Source organism: Melopsittacus undulatus, chromosome 11 (genome assembly GCF_012275295.1).
Source record: "Melopsittacus undulatus isolate bMelUnd1 chromosome 11, bMelUnd1.mat.Z, whole genome shotgun sequence".
NCBI classification, from domain to species: domain Eukaryota; kingdom Metazoa; phylum Chordata; class Aves; order Psittaciformes; family Psittaculidae; genus Melopsittacus; species Melopsittacus undulatus.
Window position 1 is genome coordinate 6,480,756 of NC_047537.1, and position 26,363 is coordinate 6,507,118.

At 50.1% G+C, this 26,363-nt stretch overlaps 1 protein-coding gene across 1 annotated transcript in view; it reads left to right on the forward strand.

Moving 5' to 3' along the window:
- The first annotated feature begins 8,507 nt into the window (after nt 1-8,507).
- The window catches only part of MEGF9 (multiple EGF like domains 9), a 48,236-nt gene continuing 30,380 nt past the window's right edge, over nt 8,508-26,363 (forward strand). Inside the window, exon 1 of the mRNA XM_034067740.1 lies at nt 8,508-8,829. Within this exon, the coding sequence (XP_033923631.1) occupies nt 8,508-8,829 (322 nt within the window). The remainder of the gene's footprint in view (nt 8,830-26,363) is intronic.

Here is a 26,363-nt window from a genome sequence, read left to right on the forward strand (position 1 = left end):
AGAGCCCCATTCCCCCCCCTATAACACAGAGCCTTCAGTGAGAACACATGGCTGCAGGCAGGAGGCAGATGTTGCACAGCTGTGCGCTGTGTGGAGCAACACTGACATGCAGTGGTCGGCTGCTGCCATCCCTCCCTGCCATCCCACGGGCCATCCACATCAGGGGGATGGACACAGGCCAAGCCTTGCATTGCTTCCCAAGAATTGAGCTGTTTCCCAGTGGAAAAGAGCATCCCAGTAATCTTCCTCACACAAAGTGGTATTTGCCACACAGAAATCACCTGCTGGTCAAAGAGGAGGGAATTGGTAGCAGCAATCCAGGAAGAAGCATTTGTTTGCCAGCATGTTACTTGTATTTCTTTAAAGTTGCCCCATAATGCCTTTATAAGTGACTTGCAGCCCATAGGATGCTGATGGACAGCTATTCCCTGTTGGAAAAGTGTGTGTATATGCTATAGCTGCAACTGGGAAAGGAAATGAATGGGAGAAGAGCTGCAGATGTTTCAGCTCCCAGAAGCTATGGGTGTTATAAGAGCTTGGCCACACCATGGCATGCCAAAACCCAATCCCTTTTGTTAGTGCTGGTTTGCTTTGAAACCTGGGCAGGGAAATGGGATGAGGTTGGGGCTATGCTGTCACTGTGCTGCTCAGCACATGTTCAAGGTAACGTCAGCTCATGTGGTACCTGGGTATGACCCAGGCTGTGGCCAGGTGCCTCAGTCCTCTGCACTGGGGTCTTTAGACTTGAACTCAGGCATGGATGGATGGATGGATGGATAGATGGATGGATGGATGGATGGATGGATGGATGTCTGCCACCCTTGAGCATCAAAAGCCAAGGAGAGCTGATGACACGGAATGGGAGAAAAGGAACATCAGGGAAATTGTAATATCTGATGCCTGAAAGAAATGCCCCTTTTGCCAGGTCAGCATTTAGCAAACCATGTGCTTACAGTAAAAGACCAACAGATGCTGTTATAGCCTGAATACATGTGAAATCAGAGCAGTTCAGTGAGGAACACCTAGGAAGGAAGAAGGAACTTGAGCCTTAGCAGAGAGGCTGCTTTGAGCTGGTCTGGTTCTGTATAAGGATTCAAGGAGGGTTGTGTGATGTTTTAGCCAAAAAACTGAATGAGATTCTTGGATGTGTGAGAAGGGAAATAGTGAGAAGGAACTGGGAGAAGATTTTACCTTATTATGGGACTGAGGAGACTGGTTTGGGAATTCTGCATCCAGTTCAGGTGTCTGCATTTAAGAGAGGGTGATGGAGAGTGTTGAAAAGAGCTACAAAAATGATTGAAGAACTGGAGAAACATCCCGAGAGAGGGAGAACTGAAAGACCTCCATCTGTTTGCATTATTAAGAAGAGAGGTTGAGAGGTGACTTGATGACAGTGTATGAATACCTTCACAGGGAGAAAAGAGCAGGTTCTGTAAGTCTAGCAGGGGAGGGGGAAACACAAACAGATGGCTGGAAGCAAGAGCCAGATGAAGTCAAACTGCAAATTAATCATCTCCAGTGTTAAAAAAGCCCCATCAGGACCAATATTTTGGGACAAATCCATAGGAAAATGGTGGTTTTCTTCATTCTCAGTGTCTTGAAATAAAGACCCGGGTTAGGCAAGGCACAGGCTAGCATGTAATGGCTTAATGGGGAGACCACTGGGTTAAAGTGATTGCATGGACACACTCAGCATTGCAGTGGGATCCAAAAGGATGCATTAGCACATCTGTTTGGGCTTATCCACCAGGCTTCTGAGCAGGGCTAGTGAAGAATGGTAACTGGGGAGCAAGGATGTAGTCAAGAAAAGAAAGGGGGGAAAATCCCTCATGTGGCTTCATTTTGCTTATGGGTTTTAAGAAAAGAAAGCACAAATCAGAGACCAGGAGCCTTGACACCAAGGTCTGAATAACGTTGATGTATGGCTGGACAGAATAAGCCCATGTGAGTGGACAAATAGCTGTCCTGGTTGAACAAAGTCAGGATCAGAAGGGGTTTTGCTGCCCTGGGGTTGGACGCACTCATGATGACAGCCCTGAGGCCCTTTGAGTGGAAACACCAGATCTGCCTTTCGGAGGGTGGGATATTCCCTACCCTGGGCTCACATCTGGTCTTTTGTTCTGGACAATGGGAAGGCCCCTTCCTCTGCTCCCGCTGCTGTGCCTGGCACTGTTCCCACCGGCTCAGCCAATCCCAGTGCCTGCTCCAGGCTCCTTCCATCCAGCCGCTTGCCTGCATCTCTGCTCCTAGCAGCTGGGTATCGTTGGATTTGGGATATGGTGGTGTCTGGTTGTGGCTTCTTCTCTTAGTGATGAAGCTCAGCCCCCAAGCATTGACGGAGAAGCAGAAGTAAGAGGTCTTGCTTTGTTAGCTGATGGATTGTCCAGGGTTAGAGCTGAAACAGGCACTAAATGTCCCATCTGCACCTCTGTGAATATCAAGGACCTTCTGTCCTGCATTCATCCCAAGACTTTCCTAAGTCATGCAAGTGACACACGGCTTGGCAACTGAAATGATCAAATGCTGACAGCATCTTATCCCAAATGTTGCGTTGAGTTGGGCTTCGGTCCAGCCTGATCCCAACTCCAGCTGCATCCCCCATCCCTGCTCCTGGTGTGATGCTGCAGCATTGATCCCCAGCCTTGTTGGAGACTCTTGGGGATGTATTAAAAGGAACCCTATTAAATCAAACCAAAACTGGCCTAGAGTGGTTTGGGACAGACCTTGGGCTCTGGGGAGAGCACTTGGCTCGTGTGGCCAGTCCCTTCCATTAGGTAATGTGGGAATAGCAGTTTCATTTGGACAGCCCCCCCATCCCTTATTCCCTCCAGCCCCATGTCGCAGGCAATAACACTTTCAATATCCAGTGTGGAAAATCCCCAAGCCATGGAGTAAAAGGCATACATATGTCTGTGGCAGAAAGCAAGAGAGATTGAGAGTGTTACTAGTGCTTTAGGGTGGGTAATAGCAGGAGATTTGCAGAAGGGATCGGGAAGAAAAGCCCTTTTTCAAAGGAATTGTATAATCCCTAATAGCTCAGTGTCTCATGCTCAAGGACTTGCCTTCACGATCAGCTGTTGAGCTATGAGAGGATTTGCTGCTCTGTTCTGTGGATGTGCAGTACAGAACCCTTCCTACACTGCTTCTCTAACTGTTATTTAGAGGGATGCTCCTCTGCTCCTACCCAGAGTCAGGGTTGTCTGTGCCCCACGTTCATGGAAATAAAAGGGGAGCAGAATGTACCTGCCATGGAGTGATGCCCCATGGAGTCGAATGCAGCATCCTCAAAGTCAGGGCCTGGGGAGAGGTGTGCAGGGTCATGTTGAGGGCTGCATTGGAGAGGAAACATCCAGAGGCTTGTTTCAGGCTGTATCAAAGGCCAAAAAACCCCTCTGGGTGTGAGACATTGTGTGTGTGGTGGAGAGAGAATTGGTTGGGGTGTCAACACTGTGTGTATCTGGTGTGGGAAAACGTGTGTGTGGTGATGCCTGGGATGGGATGGGATAGGATGGAGACTGGGTGTAAGAGAGAGGGGAGGTGGGAGGGGGTGTGCACACATGTGTACATGTGTGATATGTGTGTGCAAGAGGGGAGAGGGAAGGACAATCTACATGTGGGAGCCTGGAGCTCTTCTGTCAGAGGGAAGGTTAGAAAGGGTTTTATTGGTGAGCACAGATTTGCTGAAATCAAACCATTTTGCAGGAAATTATTGATGGGGAGAAAAATCTGAGCCATTCATTTTGAGAATAATCCTTTTCCCAAAGTGTTTCATCGCAACAAATTGCTCGGTTTAGTTTTGACATTACCACTCAGATGAATTTCATTGCAGCCCTCCATGTGTGTGAGCTGCTGCCTCCTGGGCTGCACCCAGCAGGGTGCTCGCAATGCAGCACTTGAGCTACACTGAAACACTCTCTTTTGATTAACAGGGCAAATGCAATCCTTCCTGATCAATAGGAGTTTGGGATGGACAATGGGATTTGGAGATGAAAACACATTTGAAAGTGCCACAATTGCCCATGGAAAAAGAAATTGTAGTCTCTGAACGATCTGAGTCAGCAACATGGAGCCTGTCCCTTTCCTACTCAGTCCTTTTGGTCCAAACTCTTGGACACGCAATAATAATAAATGCACTAGGCAATTTATTCAGTCTTTTGAATCTCTAGGACCTTTTTGACTCAGAGAAGAGCTTAGCTTTATATTTGTATGACCTTGAAGTGCTTAAAGTTAAGCCGCTCTGTAAGTGTGTGCAGAATTGGGGTCTATCATCGGTGTGCATACCACCACCATGTCCTGCTCCCTGCTTCCTATATTCCCCCACCATGTCCTGCTCCCTGCTTCCTACATTCCCCCCCTGCTTAACAGGGAAGTTTGGCTGCTGATTGCATTTATTTGCAGTGATGACAGCCCTGTGTTAACACTGAGTGTGTTTATGCTCATTGGTAGGAGTGACGGTAGCTGTGGCACAAAGTGTGCTGCAGCCCCATTGGCAAAGGATGTGACTTCTGCTGCTGTCTGGAAGTTGCAAGAAAGATGCTGGATGCTGCTATTCAATCACTGTGGTTGCTGTCTGCAAATGATACAGGTGTGTGAGCCCATGGAGGCTGTGGGTGGCTCACAGCCAGGACTAAGGGATACTCATTCCCTTTCCAAGAGGGTTTGCAGGGAGCAGGAGGTAGGGATGCTCAGGACCACAGTGATGTGGCTATCGGCACCCCATGCCCAGAGCAGTCAGCCAAAGGCACTTTTAAAGCAATGTCAGTGTTTCAGAGACACATATAAGGATAAGTTCCCCAAGAGCACAGTGTATGAAGCAACTGGACCGCAAGGAAAGAGGAATTTGTCACCCCGCAAAGGTTCGGTGATGCTGCCAATGCTCTTCCTGCACATCACAGTGGGGTCCTGGCTGTGCCCACCAAGCCCCACCACCAGCAGCCATATGTATGCCTGCGCAGAGATGAGTCTCCAGGCTCCATTTTTAATTCACTTGCTTTCATTTATATTCAAATCAGAGGATAAATGTAGGCAACGTGTGTGCTCCACCTGAGGCAAGGCGGCTGCTTCAGAGGAACCACATAGAAGGTGCTTTAGACTTAAAATACTTGGAGAAAGATGGAAACACAGAGCTCTGCACTCTAAATGTTGTCTTCATGTTGCCAACACTGGCCTGGTCGTGAAACCAGAAAGATTTAGGAGAATTATCTGCATCCCAACACACGTTGCTGCTTACCTGGCTCCAGCAATGAAAATAAAGCCATTACTTCGGCTTCATGCTTGTGTTTTAAGTCAGTTCCTGCACCTCAAGCCCCGGTCTGTAGAGGTGCTCCTGGGGATCTTGACTCTCAAACACTCTTTATTTGATGATTTAAACGAATTATAAATATGCATGTGGAATAATGAAAACAGTCACTGAGGAGTTTCAAGTGATGCCTAAAGAATATCTTGATATCCCTTAAATCAGGGCAGCACTTGAAAGGGCTCTACAAGGGAATGGAGGGCACATTCCTCAGGGGCAAGTCCTGCAAAGACCCATTGGGTCAGGCTCTGAAATGAAGCTCCCAGCATCGTGTGCAGCTCAGACTTGCATTTAGAGCACAATTGTGTCCTAAAAGGTGATCCTGATGTGCTTAAAACCGGCAGTGCCCTTTTGCAGCCTGCTTTTAAGCATCTGTATGCTAACACCTACATGCACTGGCCAGGCTGTGCCGTACCTTTGCTCCTCAGCCCCCGAGGCAAATTTGTGCATCCCCATCATTTCCAGGCTCTGCCTACCCCAGAGCACATGGGGCTGTCAGCAGTCACCTAATCCAGGTTGACTTAATGGGAGTTGCTGCTGGGTGCTTTGAAAATGAAATCTGTGGAGCAGATTCATTACTCCTTCATTAATGATAATTAAAAACCCCTAAATTTTCCTATGGAGACTTATGCTGGGTGTCAGAATTAACATCTCATTGAATTATCAAAGCTTTCAAGCAGTGGGTGGTTGGAGAGAGCGGCTTGGGGTTTGCAAATAGGTCAGAGAAAGAGCTGGCTGCTAAATATCGGATGGCAACTTTCCACTGGGGAGGAAAATCTTGCTGATGCGATGGAATAGGAACAATTCAGCGTGTGGGGATGTCGGTACCTTTAAAACCTATGCAAAAAGCAGGCATGAGGCTGGGCTGCCTGCTCACAACCTGGGCTTTGCATCAGTCCTCATTCCCCAGGGATCCATCCTGCTCAGACGTGCATTTCTCACCTTCTCATTGCAAAATGAAAGCACATAAAGAAAGGAAGAATGAACCTTTCGGTAGCACGGTGCCGGCACAGGTCTGCTCTGTGCCATTGGCATCCCCAAATGAATACCCCTGAATGCAGCCAAAGGCTTTTTGGGAGCTTCTTTACCTGGGGTGCAGCCAGGGATGGTTTGAGGCCGGTGATGAGGAGCTCTTGCAACTATACTTGACATCAACAGGGGGAGCGGTGAGCCCTGCTGAAGCTGTCCCTGTGCAGGGCCTCGGTCGTGCCCGCATCCTCCATCCCCTTCATCCATCATCTTCCATGGCCATTCCACAGCCTTTCTCACAGGTCAGATTGGCATCTCCGGGGGTTGGTGGTGGCTTCCATCAATGTTAGAATTCACCTTGGGGTTTCCACCCCTGTTGCCACCAGGATGTGGTGTTACCGTGAAGGCTCTGGGTTGTGTGACCACCAACACAGCAGAGACAGTTTCAGTTTTGCAGCTCTTTATAATGATCCTCATGATAAGGCAGCACTGAAATCACCGAGCTGGGCAGAAGGAGCTCTGGTTTTGCATGTGATCCCCCATCCAAGGGGTGGCTGGAGATGGGCTTGGCTGCTGGGGCTGTGTAACTTCCATTTAAAACTAAGGGATCTCTTTGTTCCAGGCAACTCTTCCCTTAACAATCATCCCTCCACTTGGCTTCTCCCTTCCCATTCCCACAGACAATAACCTTATGTGAATCGCTGGATAGAGGCTTGAACAGCAAACCATCCTCCCTCTGTGCCAGCTGGATTCCCCCTGATCAGAGGGACTCTTCACTCCCCATGGGAAGTGACAGGCTGACAATGATCATGAAAAGCAAATCTCGGAAGAGTTTGTCTCCATGGGGGAAATGGCACAGCTTAACTGCTGGGGAATAATAAGTGTATTCTTATGCAGGAATAAAGTCCCGTTTATTTCTGAGAAGGGGATGGATATGTGGGAAGAGCAGTGAGTTGCTGCAGAATAATCAGCCCACAGCAGCTATGCCCTTGCAGACAACCCCTAAATAGAGAAGGACTCTCAGCCCAGACCATGCAATGGGTGAAGGTGGGACTGTCTAATGCTGAAGAGATGCTTGTCAGCAGATGATGTCTATGAGAAGTGATGCAGACACTCACTGCCACACACACCTCTGGGCAGCGATGGGCAGCCCCGAGCCACCATGCCCATAGTGCTCTGCACCATCCCGCCCTGCACCATCCCACAGCAGGATGCATGGGGATGGCAGTTGCCCATAGGGCTCCGTGTTGCTTGGCACACCTCAGCATGTAGCCACGTGCCTTTGTGTTGATCAGAGTACTGTTTTCCATGCTGCCTTCATCTTTCTTCAATGTACATGAACCAGCATCACCCAGTTGGGTACCATAAACAACTGACCTATGTGTCACTGTGCTGCCCATATGGGACTGGGGGGATCTGACCACGGTCACCCCCTGTGCCCATGCCCATCAGGACCACGGGTGGTGGGCAGCCGGGATGCTCCCCAGGTTTCATTGTCCCTATGGATGGATGGGCAGCATGAAGGGGAGTGGGTCATGGAGGTGTGGAGGTGGGCAGGGGATGGAAGTGGTTGCCGGGGGGGATCGTGCTGAGGTTTAGGGGGGTACCCCCGGGCTCTGGTCCCCACCAGGGATCTGGAGCGGTGTGAGCATCCCTCCATTGGGATGGACCCGCTGCAACGGGCTCCCGGCTCGGCCCCATGGATTTGCAAAATGGGGGGGGTGGGGGGGTGTATGTTTAATTTTTAAACTAAAAAATACTAAAAATAATAAAAAATATAAATAGTTAAAAATTATATTGAGAATAGGGAACATGTGCGCACACAGGAACTGGGATGCTCGGGCCGGTCCATGCCCGCTCCCCGGCCTGGCACCAGCTCCGCTGGGCACCGCCCCCCCTCGCCACCCTCACAATGCCAGAGCCCGCCCCGCTCTCCGCTTAGCTCCTCCCCCTTCGGCCTCTGATTGGCTGCGCCGCGCACAAAGAGGTACAAAGTTACCGTCAGGTGGGGCGGGCGCGGCTCTGATTGGCTGTGGCGGGCGAGGGGCGGGGCTGAGCGGGCGCGGCGCTGTCAGCCGGGCCGGGGCGCGGCGGGTGCCGCCTGCGGGGCGCTCGGAGCGGCATGGCCGGGTGAGGCGGAGGGGAGGAGGGACGGAGGGAGCCGGCGCTCCCGGCCCCGCTCGGTGCAGGAAGGAGCCCGTGCATGAATGAATGGGTGCATGGCGGAGCGCCGCGCCGCAGCATGAGGCACCGGCCGAGGACCGCGCCCGGGCTCGCCCTGCTCTGCCTCGCCGCCCTCCTGGCCGCCGCCGCCGCCGGGCTGCCCTCCAGCACCGCGCCGCCCTCCGAGCCCGGCAGCGGCAGCGGCGGCCCCGCTGAGGGCAGCCCCGGTACCGCCGCGCCGCCGGTGCGCACCCGCGGTACCACCGCGCCGGCCCGGGGCAGCCCTCCGCCGCCACCGCCGGAGGAGGAGGAAGAGGAGGCGGCGGCGGCGGTAGCGGAGGAGGAGGAGGAGGAGGAAGAAGAGGAACAGGAGGAGGCGGCCGCGGGCAGCAGCCCCGCAGGTGAGCGGCTCACGCGTGTCCGTGCCCGGGGGGACCGGGACAGGGCTGCCCGCTCGCTCCTTCGCTCCGCCGACGGACAAAGGCTCGGCAGCGGGCGGCGGCTCCTCGGTCCCCCGTTCACCCCCCCCCCACCCCGGCAGCAGCGACCCCCGTGCCGGCAGGAGGAGGCAGCCCCGGAGCTTCCGAGGCCGTGCTTGGAGCGGGGCTGGGTTGAGGGGCAGCGGCCCCCGCACGGGATGAATGGTGTGGGGTGGGTGGGCAGTGCCGGGGGTGCCTTGGGCTGTGCTTGACTTGGTGATGCAGGCGTTAGGGGTGGTTTTGGGGAGCAGCGCGATGGGTGCTGGCTCCGGCTCCCCAGAGCATCCTTTACAGCAGCCATCCCCGGTGTGCGCTGTGCTCCCTGTGGAGGAGGTGAAGCCACATCCTTCCCATCACAGTTGCATCGGGGCAGTGTCCAGCAGGGAGGATGCTGGCTTCGAGCATCACCGGGTAGTATCTCGGAGGCAGAGTTGGTTTGTGGGCATTAAGGCTTCCTTGGTGTCCCACCTCCATGTGCTGGCAGCAGAATGGTGTTAATGATAACTTGGGGTCGTTGGAACCCATGTCCTTACCTGGATCTGGAGGTGTGCTTGTAGCTCAGTGAGTGCTGTGAAGAGCCCAGGCTGATGTGGTACCCAATGAGCATGCAAGGGATGAGAACCAAAGGGCTGCTTCTGTTTTGGGGGATGTGGGTCTTGGAGCTGCCTGCTCAGGGCCTGGTCCTGCTGCTGTTGCTGTCTGGGGTCTTGTATAGACCAGAGGAAAGTGTTAGTGTAGGGGAGAATATATGGAATTGGCAATGGAGAATGTGAGGAGGGATGAGGTAGAGGGTGGACAGGAGGGCTGTGCCCAGGTGAAGACCTCACTGGATGTAGCACTGAATCACTGCTTGCTCACTGGGACCTGAAAACACTGATGGTCTTTGAAGCTAAGATTCCAGTTGACTTGTAGATTAAGCAGCAAAAACTCCTCTGGAGTCCCTGGTTGGAGCTTTGTCCATTTTAGTGGAGAACTCTGCTTCTGTCTGCATTTCCAAAGCTCTGTGTTCCCACACATGCAAATGCTGTTGCACTGATTATTGACTTTTTTGTACTTATTGTTTTCTCCTTGCTGTGAAGATGTTGAGTTTAAGCATGTTGAGCTTCCTCCAGTGTGAAAGGGATGTAATCTGCTGCTCTGGTAGCTTTAGCAGCCTGAACAAGTGGATTACTCAACCTGTTTTATTTGGCTGGAAATACAATCAGCTGAAGATCTGGAGTCTCTTGTTTTCAGGCTTTAATTCCTCTCATTTCCATTGAGGTTTCTGTCTTTACTTTCTCTGGAAGAGAGAATGGCTCAGGATTAGGAATTGCTGATAAAGATAGGAGGGGTTGAGTTTTCTTAAAGCAAAAGCAGTTTGCTCTATAGTGCCATGATCAGACCTCACCAGTGACTCACCTGGCTTGTGTGAAACCCTCTGGGTACCAAACAGGGGATGCACATACCCACCCCGAGTTGTGTTGAGCATGTATTTCACTGTCTGACCTTGTGTGTTGTGTTTGGTGGTGTCAGAAGGCATCTTCTCTCCCACCTTGGGCTCCAGTGGTTTTATAAGAGCATTCCTATCATATGGACCAAGTGACAAGTATTAGGTGAAGGGGCTATTTTAGCAATGGCTTTGGGATGCTCTTGGATGCCAAGGTATGATGCTTAGTCATACATCATCTTTTGCGTCTGGTGCTAAGGATGAGAGTTGGGAGGGTTTGTGTCTAATCCCATCACCTCCATGGATCCCCTGTGGCCTGTCCTCGCTTCTGCATTTCAAATCTCACTTGGGAAATGGGAACACTGATGAGGAAAACTCTTCCCCACCAGCCCTGGGTGTGCTGAGTTTTTATTGTGGAGGACAGCATCACCCTTTGAAGTCTGGAAGTGCTAATTATCAATGGCTACAGCAGCTTGATCTCAAAATTGCTCCCTGGTGCCTTTATGCTGTGGCAGTGGCCAGGGTGTGAATGCATGGGCAGATTATGTCCTCTCATACAGGCTTATTTGTTAGTGTGTCTGGTTGAGGTTAACCTTGGCTGATGGGGGTTGCTGTGTGCTCATGGGTTGCATGGGTTCTGGGGTACCTGGGGGTGAGGTGGCAGCAGGAGGAGATGCTGCATGATGTGAGAGCATCTCCCTGGGTAACATGGGGCTTGTGGGCTTTGCACCAAAGGCACAATAAAGACAATGGGCACCTTGGGTTCAGCTGAAACCCTCCTTTTGCTTCAATTCAAGCATGTTTTCAACATGCCTTTTTCAATTCAATAGGTAATTAATGCATTATATGCCTTATTGCAAGAAACAAACGGGCCTTTTCTCATGCTACGGTATTAGTAAGGCTTCCTTTAATGCTAATGGTGTTAGTACTGATAAGAAACTGGTGTGAGAGTCCTCACATTCTGTGTTTGTTCAGTGCTACCAAGATATAAGTTCCAACTTCAATGCATTTTTCTCATTCTGATTAAGAAGCACTTCAGCCCCCCCTGAGCTCCTGCTCACTCCTCTCACATTCTCTCCCTTTTCCCAGTATCCCTATGTTTATTTTTCTTTCCAAGCCTGTAATCATGTTAAAATCCTGGATTTTGTCTCTAAGAGAAGTAAATGGCTAATCCTCATGTTTGTGGAGACAAGCTTAGGAGTATCCCCTGCCTTATCACCAAAGCCTCTAACACCCGCTGCAGAGACTCTGCCTCTTCCTTTACGTGCAGTGCTTTGGTTTTAAAGCAAAAGCTGGAGCTTTGCTGGGGGAGATGACTTAGGGATGGATGCTCTTTGTATGGATGCTCAGTGTTGGAGCAGATAGGTGGCCACAGTGGTCCTGGTTGGGCTTTCCCTGCCTAAAGAACAGAGCTCCTCTATTCCACCCATGTGTTGAACAATATGGGTCTCTTTGAAGGACATTTTGTCCTGTGCATAGCAGATGGGTGGGCTGAAGAGCCCAAACCTTGACCACCCTCGCTGTCCCCATACAGAAGAGCTGCACCCAAACCCTGCACCTTTAGGCTATACCAAGTGCTTCCCATCCTGACAGCATTGCCTTCAATCCCCTGTGGTTCCTATAGCATTCCACTGAGTCACCAGGTCCCAGATGTGAGCCTGTGTCTGTCTCATCACCTCTGCACCTGATGGGAGGGGACAAGGAGCAGCTCTGCTGTGAGCACCAGGCAGGAAATGCAGGTGGCTGGGAGCAGTTATAACCACGGGAAGGTGTCCTGTGCTGCTGCGGAAATGGGTGAAAGCTGAGTCAGGGTGTGCAGTGATGCCTGATGGCTCCAGCCTCTGGCATGGGGCCACTGCTTGCTGGGATGCTCAGAGCCCAGATGGAGGAGGCGCAGCCAGAGCCCCCCATTGTTGGCTGTGGCTTTGGGTGGGATGAGCTGGTAAAGAGGAGCCTGGCTAATCAGGTAGTGCAGGGAGATGGAGTGAACCCAGTCCTGACCGCTGGCTTCATTGCTGCATCATCCAGCTCAAGTGGAGGGGTTTGATTTAGTGCAGGGTGTATGGAGAAACGTCTGTGCATCCCATGGGGGCAGGTCTCTTGTGGGGGTCCCTACAGCACTAGCTCTATTGAAGGGGAAAGGCTCTGGTCTAAGCCATGGAGCCATCAACAGTCAGACCCTGCCACACTGGGGCTGCACTCCTTGAGGGGCTGGGAGCTCTCTCATCCTGACAGGACAGAAAGAGCCAAGTTGCTGAAGGCAGGTTTGGGACAACTTGCCAGTGCTGGTCCATTTTGCAGCTCTGGGTGACTCCTTCCCATCCATGCATTACATCCTTCAGGAGAGATCTTCCCATCTGGGTTTGCCCCATGATCAGCTCTTCCCCCATGCTCAACATGGCACAGGACTCAGGGATGCACATAAATGCTTCATGCCCATACACCCGGTTGGGTTTCCAAGGGCTGAGCAGCAAGTGAGACTCAATGACTGCAATGGGCTTTTGCAGCCTTAAAAATCTCCATCTCTTTAGATACAAGCTCAGGTCCTGCCTGAATGCCCCTGCTCTGCCACTGACATAGTGGGGTGCAGTAGAGGGGAACTGGGGCTATATTGATGCTCATGGCTTGGGAAGGCAGCTTAAGCTTTCCTTGTTGAGGGCTCAGGGTTGTGCTCAATGTGGTTACTGAGATAGGTTGCTTCTGAGATGTCAGTGGGATTTACATTTGTTAAAGATATGGAAATGAAGCATATAGATGTGAAGGCTGAGGATAAGGAAGATGATCTCAGGACTTGGGATCAGTGCAGGAGCATCCAGGGTGGCGAGTGCCTTTTTTTGCTCAAGTAATAAACTGTGAGGTTTATATCTTTGAGCTTAATATAAAGGGATGTTGCCCACAGCAGAAAATGTCACTCCCTTGCTTCCTCCTGCCTCCACGTTCCTGTCTGAGTCATTCTTGAATCAGATACATCCAACTGTCCTGACTCAAGATTTTGAGCTTCTTGGACTTAGTGATGCTCATGAAAATGGGGATGTTTCTGGGAGGATCTACAGAGCATCCCAGGTCTTGTTTGTTACCTTCCCCTTGCAGGGATTGGTGCTGGGGTTTTGCTGTTTTCCTTTTAAATGATACCCACTTTGGCCTTGATCCTGCCCATTTGCCTGGTATGGACTGGGCTATTGCAGAGGGGCAACACCACTGCAGTTAAGGAGTGATGGCAACAGCGCTCATCTCATGGGCTACGCTGAGTGTGTAACCTCAGCGAGTAAATAACTCCCATCATGAGGGGATGTGGTCCTTGTGCTGCTCCAGTGCATTCTTGGAGGGTGGCTTCAGCATCTTGGGGTCTACCCAGATGGGTGGTGATGGTGAGCTTTGAGTCTGTCCCCATTAGCTTTGTGGGCAGTTCAGGGACATTAGGACATCCACACCCCATGGCAATCAGCACAGAACAAGCTGTCCCCGAGGAACACAGGCCCCGGATGCGAGTCTGCTGAAGTCAGGGGAAAGATCTCAGAGGTTTTCCCTTTGACAAGAGCCTGTGGCCTATAAATACCCAGGGCTAAGTCATTGTGGTGCTGCTGTTTGCAGAGCCAAGGCCAGCTGATTGTCAGGAGGCACTGCTGCGGGTGCGAGGTGCTCGCTGGTGCTTCCAAGCTCTTAGCATCAGAAATAGACTCATGCCTGTGCTGTAGCAGGGATTTCTCTTGCAGCCATCTGGCTAAGGAGGGAAGGCTCCTTCTGCTTTACCTCTAACAAGCACCTGAAGTAAAGCAACAGCATAAAAACAAGTTAAGGAGCTGGAATGCTCTGCAGCACTTAAACCACACCTGAGCCTTGACCGAGCTCTTAAATGTGGTTGCAGAAGGGTTTGGGCTTGCCTTAATGCTCCTGCCCCAGCTCTTGCTGCGTGTCTGAGCTCAGAAGGGCTGCCTTGTGCAGTGAGGCATCGCTCGGTGGGTGGAAGGGACCAGGGGGGCTGAGTCTGGCACCTTATAATTGGTTGGGGATATGAGTATGTGCTATGAGCTAAAGGCTAGATCGCAATCTCGCCATCTGCCCTGCCTTGGGGAGGGGGGGTCTTGTGTCTGCACCACGTCGGGAGACCAGAACCGGTTGTGATTCGGTCTCATTAAACTGGCTCAACCCCAGGGTTTCAGGACCACAGGAAATTGTTTGCTTGCTTTAATTTGACGTTTGGGTTGGGTCAGGCTGAAATGAAGTGGTTGGTTTTGCTTTGCTTCTGCTTCCAGGGAGCTCAAGGTTCCTGCGCCTCGAGGCTGCGCCATAAGATCAATGTCCTTGTGCTTGAGGTTAAATCCATCCCAGTTTGGAGCTGGGGGCTGCCAGAGAATGCTCCCAAAATCCCAGCAGGGTTTGTCTGGAAGGGTCTTTTATTGCATTAAAGCTTGTCAGTCAGGAGGCATTTTGAGCAAGACATTCTGGACTTGGAATAATCGAAGCTTATTTGTTTGGATAGAACTTTGTTCCCCACTAATTCAATAGGAAACTTCCCAGCAGTGCTGGTCCTGGCTCCTCTGCAGCTCCAGGAGCTGTGGAGGATGGGGTCACTCACTCCCCTCATGGCTCTTCTCCCTGCTTCTTTACAAGCAGTGATGCCTGAAAGTGGTCCAGCTCTTCTGCATCCCAGCTGGTTGGGGTTCCATAGCAGAGCGGGTCCGGGCCAGCCTGGCTGGTTCCCCTTTGCTTTCAGCTATTTCATAGCGGCTCGGAATGCGAAGGGGAATGCTGGCTTCACGTGGTTTTCCTGGGTTGTGCCTAGCTGTCTGTGAAGAACAGACCATCCAAACACACTGCTGGAGCACTGATTGGCTGCGGATGGGTTCGGCTCTTTTGTTGGAGGCTGAATTCCTCCTCTGGCTGATGCTCATCCAGATCTTCCCCATGCAAAATTCCTATTGCCCTTTGTCACATCCAATGCAGTGGGGCTGTGATGCCGGCCAGGCTGCCAGCCCTCATGTGTGGCAATAGCTCTGCTCACCCCCCTTTAGGACTTTAATACCCTTTGCTCTGAAAAGAACTTCTGGGGTCTCTGCTCCTGCTTTATGCACACATAAGTCCCTATTCCAGTAAGTGAGGAGCTTCCTTGGAGCTGCATGAACTAATGCAAAGCCTTAGTGCTGCTTCGAGTAGGATTTCTTTCCCTGAACACCTGCTGTATGAATGAAAATTTGCCTTGTAAATGCGACTGATTCAGCCCGAGCATGAGATGGGTGCTTGCTTTCTGCCTGGAAAGAGGGGGGAAAAAGGTAAAACCTCGAAGGTTTTTCCTCTTCAAGCAGCTTGGCCTCAGAGCCAAGGAGAAGCCCAACTCCCTGTTTTCCCCCTTGCCCCCCATCCTTATAAATAAGCCACCAGAAGCATGACGAGGCAAGCATCCCTGCTATTTATAGCTCGTGCTGCTCCACATGCCTGCTTGAAAAAGCAGCCAGCTAAATGGCTCTGCAGCCTTTCAGCAAAAGCCTTGATGACACTGGCATTCTCTATGCATGGGTAGATGTATGTATATTAAAAGGGGGGGTGGGGGTGGTGAGCATTCACACGAAGCAGGCAGGATGGTTTCTGCAGCAAGGATAATGCTACTGAGCAAAAGGGAGTCCCTCTGTGCTGCCCTGGCTCACAGGAAAGGGCTCTGGTTTAGTTGGTAGCCCCATGGCCTTTGGCCAGCGTGGGACTGATGCTGCTGGGGATGCTGTGCTAGGGTTGGTCCTCCCATCTCTCCCCAGCTCTTCAGTGGGGTTATCACTAGACAACACATACACTGGTATTCCCCAAGCTTCTCCAAATATATATGTATTTTGAAGCTGTTTAACCCTTTATTCCTTTTGTATTGTCCTTTTTGGCACCACCTGTGTGTAATGAGGAGGCTGCTGGTAACCTTTACCTGTTCAACTGGTCATGCCACTTCTCAGGTGGATCTGCTTTATTCCTGGCAACTGATACTGCCACTGTTTTCAGGCAGCTTTACTCTATTTTGACTGACTGGCTGACTGTATTAACTGATAGTGCTGCTTGGGCTGCTTTGATCCTGTATTATTTATGGAAATGATGGCATATAACTCTGTGTAGCTGATTAATGCTTGCATGTATTTTTAATGTGCTAGTTCTACTGTTTGATCTGTGTTAAATGATTATTCTCTGATGTGTTCCTTTCGTTCCTTGTGGAAAGGATATTGAAATGGACTGTTTGTTTTGTTGCTTTTTGTTCCTCTCCCACTGCTCTCATCTTGTGCTGGTTTTTAAGCTTTCACAGATCGTTCTCCCAAGCAGGGCTCTGCTGCTGTCATGTGGAGCATTTACACTTTAGTGCTCTTAACTTGAGCCTTTCGTTGGTAGCATCACTCTGGCTTCATCCGTGTGTGTGTAGTACTGGGGAGACAGAAGGTGGAAAAACAACCATTAAGGTGATGCTCAGTCCTTGTGTGCTATTGCTGAATCCCAACGTGGCTGTGGTTCAGGACCAGCAACACCTGAATGAGAAAGAAACTGGTTTGAATTGCTGGAGTATCATTAATGCTTCTGTGGCCGGTCACAGGATGGCAGGGACTGGTCGATATTAAGGAAATGACTTTAATTGCTAGAGAGGGGTGTGTTCAACCCACAGCTTCCTCCCTGTGGTGGGAGATGTGGTTGTGGCTAGGAAGAGACCAGTGGACTAAGGTGATGCTTCACCCACTGCATCCCATGACGTGCGGTGCTCCCAGCACTGCCACTGGGGAGGGAGCCTCATGTCCTTCATCCCTCCTCCACAACCCTTCCCCTCCAGAAGATGTGGCCAATGGGGTGGAAACCAGGAGGTCATTGCGGAAGGACCATCTGTGAGCTGGAGGATCAGCATTTCCCCTCCCTGAGGGCAAAACACACAAGTGGAAGATGATTTTCTTTTTCCCCTTTAATATATATATTTTATCTCCTGCCTTTCATAACACCTCATTTCCATGGGACAGGCCAAGTTTGTCTCCTACCCCCATCCCACACCCAGTGTGTGGTCAGACCCACCTTCTCCCTGGGCACACCACACTCCAGCAATAACAGGTTGTGAGGATGCTTTCATGAGCAGTGCTGTCAAGACGCAAAGCAATGCTAGCTGAAAGCCTCTCGGTGCAGGCTTTTTCCCCTCTTCTGAACAGGGTTTTTTGTCAAAATCAGCAAATTACACATTTCAGCAAAAGATCCTTTTTCCTTTAATGGACTTTTTCCATTGAAAATAGTTGAAACTTGGTGTTTTGTTTCTTTCCTCCACGTTTTTTGAAGCTCCTTGGTCCATGACAAACTTCAATTATTCCCTTTTTCCTCTTGCCTTCTATTTCAAGAAAGATATAAATATATATAATGTATATATTTGTATAGATCTGCTTTTTTTGTTGTTGGCTGTAACTCTTGCCTTTTGTCATCAGGAACAAAGCAAACATCATAGACTGTGTTTTTCCTGCTCTTCCTCTGCTCCAAACCAGAAACAAGCTAACCTGAGCGCTGCAGGGAGCCAGTTATTTAGGGAGGAACATCAGGATGGATGCACCACATCAGGGAATAGGCAGGATTCTTGGATATGGCTCCTACAAACCAAATTGCTTCCCCAAAACATGTCTCACTTGCAGACGTGTGAGTAATAGGGCAGAGGCATCCACACCTTCCTGGTGCTCTTCCTTTGTGGATGTGGAAAGAGGGCACAGTGCTTTGCGCAATGCTGGCACTGGCACAGGCTGTGTGTGTGGGGGGGGGTTGTTTCCATTCACCCTTTCCTACCCCAAACTGCAGCCTGAGGGCTGTGGGGAGCTGCACTGGGATGCAGTTGGGACTCCAGGATACCCAGAGAAGGTGCAGAAGCTGCTCCAGGTTGTTTTGATCCAAACAAAAGTGTTATTGGAATGGAAGCAGAGCATGCTGATCTGTCTGCTCTTGCCTGGGCTGGGTGTTTGCTCACTTTGTGCCAGCACAGGAGAATTCTTTGCTGGTGCCTCCCCCAGCTCTGCCTTTCCCTGCTGTGGCCAGCTGGGTTTTTTCCCCATTCCTAGTGCTTGAGGAAGGATTTTGGGGGGATTTGCCTTGTTTTTAAGCTCCTGGGTGTCTCGGACACAAGCAAATCCATCCCATCTCCTGGCGCTCCCCTCCTTCAGACAACCATGTCATGTTAACTTCTGTCTTGTGGGTTTTCCAGTAATACCCTCCTATTCCCAGGCAGTGCTGGGGGATCCCTCACTGGGGTCAGTGGGCTGCATGGCATCACCACCTCTTGCACAGCATCCCCTCTGCTGTGGGACCAGCTGGTGTGGGGAGCAGATGGGGAGGTGGAGCCGAGCTGCTGGGCTGGGTTACAGGCTCTGATGAAGCAAAGTGATCTAGAAAACTAAATACCTGTTATCAGAGCAAAGCAAACAGAGCCTTCAGCTGCCTGCAGCCCTTCTACCTTCAAGGGCATGGTGTGGAGCTCCCTGTAAAAGATGCTGTATTATTAATTCGCTTGCTTTGGCTTGGCGCTGGTGTTAAGAAAACCAAGCTTGACTCCACATGATGAATAACAAACATTTGTCCACATTTAACTGTTTTATTGGGAGCAGTTCTTCTTTTTCCTCCTGGAAGTTTACAGTGAGCTGTCGACAGCGCGGCCCTTTGACGTGGGTTAGCGCTGATGCCGCACTGTTGAATCTCCCCATTCTTTTCACATCTTGGTGTGGTTCCTTTCCAAGGGAGGATTTTGTGCGTGTCTAATCCATTTAAAAGGGAACATAAACAGGAAAGGGGCTGATCTCAGAGGGGGCAATTGGGTGCAAGGGCAGTGCTGGCTTCCCTGCAGAAGGCAAGCTTTTGGGTGAGATGGAGGGGGCGATGGTCCTGCTATACCTAGGAGAGGATCTGTCCCCCCCCAGCACCCCAGTTTGGTGCCTGGAGCAATGGGTGGCACTGCTTGTTAATTTACAAACCCCTTTAAAGCTTCCCAAGTATGTGTGTAGACAGTGAGTTCAAGCTTATGGGCTGGGGAATCAGTGCTTCCCACTCTGCTTCACAACCTATAGCGTTGTGGTGCCTCTTAGGGATCTCCCTTGTGTCCACTGTTACATACATACATGAGCTAGGCAGGCCTTAGAGGTAATACCTCTCCCCCTATATATATATATATATATACACATATGTAATACCAGGTAATATACTTAAGTATGTGCTGTATCAAAGTAGAGCTTCTCTGTGTTGTGTCAGGTACCTGCAGCTCCTCTGGATTTGGTAGGATTATGGATGCCTCTTTGCAGATGGGACTCAGATGCTCTTTTTGCAGAGCTTCTCTTTGGCAGCAGAGCCGGTGGAAGGGGAGGTACCGCTCCTCCCCCTGCAATGCCAAAACAGTCATTATAAAGCCCTCAAAAATGGGGAACTGGTCAGTATAGGAATGTCAGCAAACCTCTTCTGGCTGACCCTCTGGCTATGGAGGAAGTGCTGTGGTTTGGAGTTTCATTTTTGACTTGGGATCAGGCTTATTTTTGCCAACCCAAGACCATTCTGCCTTGGAGGTAATTCCCCCTTGGTGATGCTGTTCCTGTTGCAAGATGCGAATGGTGCTTCAGGAGGCTTTGAGTGCCCATCAGTCCTTTGGGTTTAGCATCTTGGCTCAGACTTGGTCTTAGCTTAGTGCCCAAGCTGTTGGTGACATGGGGAGTGCTGCACAGCGATTGAAACCCTTGTGCCTCCATCCTTCCCATCACATTCTTAAGGCTTTTGCCTATTTAAAGATGATTTGGCTGCTCTGCAGGACAAGGCTGTTACCTGTTGAGCTCCATTGTATTTATTGTGGAGGTTTCAGAGTATTGGCTTCGACTTTGAGTTATTGTTTGTGGTTGCTGTGCTTGTGCTGTTTAATGGAAACACCTTCCTCTTGAAGGTGAGCTATTGCTGGGAATAAATACAAACCTCTTGGCTAAGGCAGGAGCAACGGTGTCCATCTGTGTCAGCAGCAGCGTGGTGACCAAGGAGATGGCAATGAAAACCTGATGTGCAGCCCTGAATTAAGTCAGGTTAAATTGAAGAGGAGCAGGAGGCAGAACCTGCTGCAGGTGGACTTTGCCCCTGCTCTGTGTGCAAGGGGTGAAATTTGTGCTCTCTAAATGTATGACACTGCTGTGATCAATGAAGAAGGGTTTGGAGCACGGCTCAGACGCACTGAGGTGCCCCTGCCACTGTCTGCTTCCCCTCAGTGATCCCCAGCACAGAATGGATCTGTTTCATTTCCCCTTTTCCACTGATAAGTGACGGCTTTCTCCATCCAGGTGCCTTTTTCCATGACGTGCCCTGGCCCGTATCAGTTCCCTCTTTGAAAGCTCAACTCTTCTTCCATAGGCTTGCCAGCAAATATTGTCTCATTGCAGATCTACGACCCAGTTTGGAAGGTGCTGGATGAAAGCAAAGGTGAAATAATGTTCTTAAAAGGGGAATTAAAGTCGCCCAATGCAAGCTGAAAGGGAATGCATCACTGTCCTATGCAAAGTGTAGGAGGGCAAGCAAAAGGCTGCATTATAAAATACAGGAATAAAACTTATGGAGCAGGAAACCCTTCTTCCCAGCTCACAAGGCATTTTCCTTGCTCTATCCCAGCAGCTTGCTGCACATTAGAACCTAGAGCTCCTTGTTCTGGCAAGAGTTACGGTAACTCCAAGTTAGCCTGTGGCACTGTGTCATCATAACCTTGAAACAATGGCAAAACCTGCCTGAAACCAGCTGTGATTACTCATGCTTCGTGCTATCCCTCGCTCCGGCTGGAGTTTCTGCTATGGTAATTCCACTTATTAAGCAAGGAGGCAGAACGGGGAGCCAAGCTTGGGAGCAATGAGAGATCTGGGACTTGCTGGCTTCAGACTATCAAGTCCCTTCTCCCTTCCTCAGTGCAGCCTTTAAAGTGAATGAGAGAGGAAGAAAGGTACTTTTGCTGTTTGTAATGACTAAAAGTCTGCATTTAAATATGTTTGTTTAGAATAGGGAGGGAAAAAAAACCCAGGGAAGTGTATTGGGAATGAATCCTGTGATGCTGAGGCTTTAGCTCATCTCCAAGCTTGTAAATGCAATGAGCTGAGAGGGACCGGGGTCTTAGCTCAGGCTCTGCAAAGCTTCTTTTGATTAACACTTTCAGTAAGTGTTTATTAACACTGTGGATAAAAGAAGCCTTTGTTAATGGGGCTGTCCCTTTGCTCCTCTGGTGGAGGAGCTGAATCTTAAAAGGAGGAGCCCTGGGCACCTGCTGGAGTTACTGATGGAAGTTTTTCATCCCAGATTTTCTCCACAGGCTGCAGTATAAACCAGCCTCAACCCCTCCAAAGTGGCTCTGCCCTTTCTTCCTCCTTAAACAGGCCCAAAATGGTGTAAAAATGCCTCTTGCCCCTGCCCTGCATCTGCAGAGAGCATCACTTGGTGCTAAACCAGCTGAAGAGACGTGCACGAGCCCCTTCAGTGGCTCTGCTTGGAAGGATTTAAACAGAGTTGCTCCTGATGTTGGCTTTTGTTCATGTGAAGGTGCCATGGGAGAGGGAAGTCTGCCCTGCGGGTGGAAAGGGAGTGCTGTGCTCGATCATGGAAGCTCCTGTGCATCCAGGAGGTTATCCAGTGACACAGGGGGGACATATCTGCCTGGTCCCCTGGTCCATGGGGTGTGATGGAGGAGCAGGAGGTGGGACTCATGGTCTGACCTTGCTGCTTGTCTTGCAGCAATGTGGACCCCCTTGGTCCACATCCACTTCTCTTGGATGTCCAAAGCCTCCCTTTGGATGCATCTCTGGCCATGGGGAATTATTAGAGCAGTTCAAAAAGCGCTCCTGCTCACTTGGATTGAAGCCTGGGCTGCCCCTGAAGGTGAAGACCATCTCCAGAGGTTACGTGTGTGGCAGTCATCTGAGGGAGCATCTGCTGCTTCCAAGAGCTGCAGAGCTGCTCTGCCTCTCACCAACACCTCGCTGCAGGAGGACATGATTCCCAGCATTTTCCTATTGAATTATGGATTGATGGCAACACCGTTGCTGTTAGCATCCCCATGTTCTGTCTTCCCTCACAGTGCTTTAAATGAGAAAGAAAGGGTGACTTCCCATCACATCCATCCTACATTGAACTGAGCTTTGGTAGCTCTGCCTGGTGTCAGTGGCGAGCAGTTAATGGTGAGGACTGAAGAGATGCTGTTGCATCTGCAGGTGCTGTCAGCAGGCAAGGCCCAGAGATGTATTTTGGGTTTAGGTATGTGCAGGCAGGAGGCAGCTGCTGTAGCTGGGCAGATTAGTTCCATGCAAGCTGGACAAGGTCCCTCTGCAGCCTGTGTTAGTGGAGCAAAGGAGTCCTGCCCTGCCTAGCCCTTTGCAGACTGCTGAATGGCAAGGGTAGCACTGCCCCACTGTATCCCATTACTGCATCCACATCCTGCCCTGCAGGGACCATCCTGGCTCGTGTCTGCATTGCAGCAAAGCATCGGCAGTGAAGGCCAAGTAACTTGGGTTTTCATGTGCAAGTCCATGCAGGAGCCTGGCACTGGACTGGAGGAGCCTCACCCAGGCAAGTACCAGCTCTGTATAGTGGGAGCACTAAAACAGGGCTTCATCAGAGCTCATCCTCCAACTCATCCCCTAACCCCTGTTTTCCTGCTGGTGACTTGTGCAACCCAACTTGATACCCCAAATATAAATGGTTGAAAGGATGGTTTTCCCTCAGGATACTTCTCTCTAGTGCCTTTAAAGCCCCTGTACAAATCACTGTGTTCACTCATGAGCTGCAATTCCCTAAAGCACTGGGCAAAGTTGGTGATTTTAATTACTTTTTGCAGGGATCTGAGCACACGGAGACTTCAACTGATGATTATAGTTCAGATTATTCATGCAGCTCTTCCTAATCCCTTTCTCTGCTAGGACATGGTCGGTAGGTACTAAAATTGAAGCCTACTATTAAGTTCCCAGCCCTGTCCCATATGAGCTGCCTGGATCTTTGAATGCAGAAGCATTTTGCTGACTAAAGTACTTACATTTCCTGAGAGGTGCTGCTGAAAGAGGGATGCTGTGTGCTGCTGTGGAGGGACTTGCCAAAGTTCCATTTCATCCTGTTTATCTCTAAGCCCTGAGCCGGGCTGGCTTTGTCGCATGCTGGGTGGTAAGAAATACAGAGATTTTCAATCAGAAACATGGAATATTTATATGGCTGCAGATGCTTGTGGAAATATTAGTGGGAAAAATCAAACCAACACACGTAAAACGCCAACAAAACTATTTCTGCAGTAATTAAAGGGCTCGGATCAGTTTTCTTTCAACTGTTGAGGTTTTAATCCTGCAGCATTTAGCTGGTCTGTTTGAAGTTACTGTAGTTTCTTGTATCGTAAACAGTTTAAGGCCACATTCCTCTTTGTACAGTCTGTTTAGGAAGAGACCCGGAGGGTTTGTCTGCTGGTGGAAGTGTATTGTTATATAGGGGTAATTGTTCAGCTGCAGCTGTGCAATCCCTCCTATGCATTCTTTTACCTTATAACCTGGACCACTCCTGCTTCTCCTGACATCACCTTGTCCCATCGATGGGAGCTCCTCAGCTGTTTTGCTCTGTGGTGGTGCCATGAGCTGTGTATCTCCCAGTGCAGTAGGAATAGGAGGTTAATGAGAATCCAGATTTCCCTTGTTTTTGGCAGGGTTTGATCCTTGAGTCTCCCAAGACAGCTTTACACCTGTGAGCCTGACTTCTTTGATGCGCATTTACATGGGAAGGAGCCTGTTCAAAGCTCACTGTGCAGGTTGGTAACTTGCTCAGCATCAAAAAGGAAGGGAACAAAACGACATTGCTCTGTGCTTGCATTTCACAAGGAGCTTTCAGAAACCAAATGTTTCTGTGTTCAATTGCAGGTGCAGGGAAGGAGTAAAACCCACTAATCCCAAGGAATAAGCAACCTTGGCTTTAATGTGTGGCTGTGGGTTAGCTGGAAAAGAGTGGTTGCTTTATTCATGATTGGTGGGGTAGGAGGGCTGTGAATAAAGGGAGTGATGCTGTGTCCCATTGAGAATGCAGATTAAAGGCAGAGGGGTGACATGGTCTGAGCTGGAGTTTGGCTGAAGCCCCAAGTCTGCCTGCTTCTCGCTGGTAGAAAGTGCTTGTGTGACCCTGGGAGTTGGGACCTTGGCTTTGTCGTTCTTTCCAAGCGATAAGAGAGGTTTAATCTGATGTAATTTTCCTCGACAAATATGTTCAATCTTCTAACAGCATTACAAGTGATGTAAAAGCATTGAGGAATTCCTGCCTTTCTCCCCCTGTTGACCCACACAATCCTTTTATAGAACAGCACAAGTGACTTGTATAAAGCTCTTAACAGCATTAATGTGAATGATGCTGTTCTCTTCATCAGCAGCATGCCTGGCTCTGCAGTGCCTTGAGCCTGATGAAGTCCTTAAGTGCCCTGAATCTGATGCACTCAGTAATAAGATGAATGCAGAATAACAAGACACTTTTCTATGTCTATAAAACATTTTGGGGGTAGGCAGAGATCCTATTCCTACCACTCTGGCTCTGCACTGTAGCCTCAAATGAGAGTAAATGACAGGTCTGAGCACTTGAATGCACCTTGGTAATGCAGGATTTGACTCTTGTGCTCAATGCCATCTAGATGCAACTGAGCTCATCTCTATCCTGTTCCTGCAAAGCTCTTAGCCCATGGCAGATGCTCCTCAGTTCCCTATGGGAGAGCTCAACACTCCTGTACCTTCTCAGATCTGCAAGCCATAGGGTGAAGGCTCACTGCAGTGGTTGGAGGCAAAAGCATCCTTATACTGGAATAGCAGCTTCTGCGTTCATGGTGTCAGCTTGGTTGTACCCAGCTACCCAGGTGAGGAGTGATGGAGTTGAATGGAAAAGCTGCTTGACCACACTGGGGTGGTGGCATCAGAGATGTAGAAGGGATGGGTTGGAGCTCAGTGAGTTGTTTGACAAGGGCTGGGTAAAATAGGGCCTTCTCTTAACAGACAGCAGCTTGTGAGGCTCACAGGTGCTTTCATCCTGCATCCTGTGCTGGGATGGCACTGGCCTGACCTTCATCCAATTGCTGGGGAAGGTTTAGTGCACTGGTGGGTTGTACTGAGGGGATGAAATATCTTCTTGGGGCTAAAGGAAAGAGCCTGTTGAGAGGCAGGGGGAAGGAGCACAGCTGTGCCTTTGGCTGTAATAAGAAAAGATTCCCAGGGGGAATAGCCGTGTCTAACCCTTTAAGGGGGATTTGTGTGTCTGGGGGGAGGACTGGAGCTGTAACCATTCCTGAGCAGTGGAAACGAGGAGATATCAGAGCTGCAGGGTCAGAGCAAAGCTTCACCCATTCAGGGCTGGACAGAAGATGATGCCAAGGGCATAATCCTAACCTTGCAGCCCTTCAGGCTGCTTCTAGATCCCTCTGTTTAATAGCTACCAGTGGACCTATGCTCTGAGCTTATCCAGTCCTCCTTTGAAGCCATAGGTATTTCTGGCTCCCAGAGCATCCCCTGGCAATGAGTTCCACAATATAATTACATAGGGGAAGGAAATGGCCTTGGATGGGTTTTTAAACCTTCTGCCTGATCCCTTTATTCCTGATTAGTCAGAAATGGTGCCTGGAGAGGGATTGGGAGGGGGAAAATGAGGGAGAAGGGAGAGCAGGCAAGGGATTGAATTTAGGAATAAAGTATGGGGAGAGGGGGTGGAGCTGCTACACTTACACCAAAACAGAGCTTTTCAGGGATGGGATGCTGTTGTGTGCAGGAATGCAGTAGCTCCATCCTCTCTGTGCAGATGAATGGGATACTGAGTTGGTGCTGATTTAATATCTGGAAGGTCAGACTGGTGTGAAGTGAGATTTCATTGGGATAAACCCAGTGTAACTACAAGTCTGGCATCTTTACTGCTCTTCTAAGTCCAGCAGGATACCCGATGGGGTATCTGGGAGGTGAGGTTTTCACTGAGCTGTGTCTTTGCATGGTTCATGTGAGGCTGAGAAATTGTGCTGGGGCTGCACCCAAAACCAGAACAGTACCTCCAGGTTAGAACTATCCAT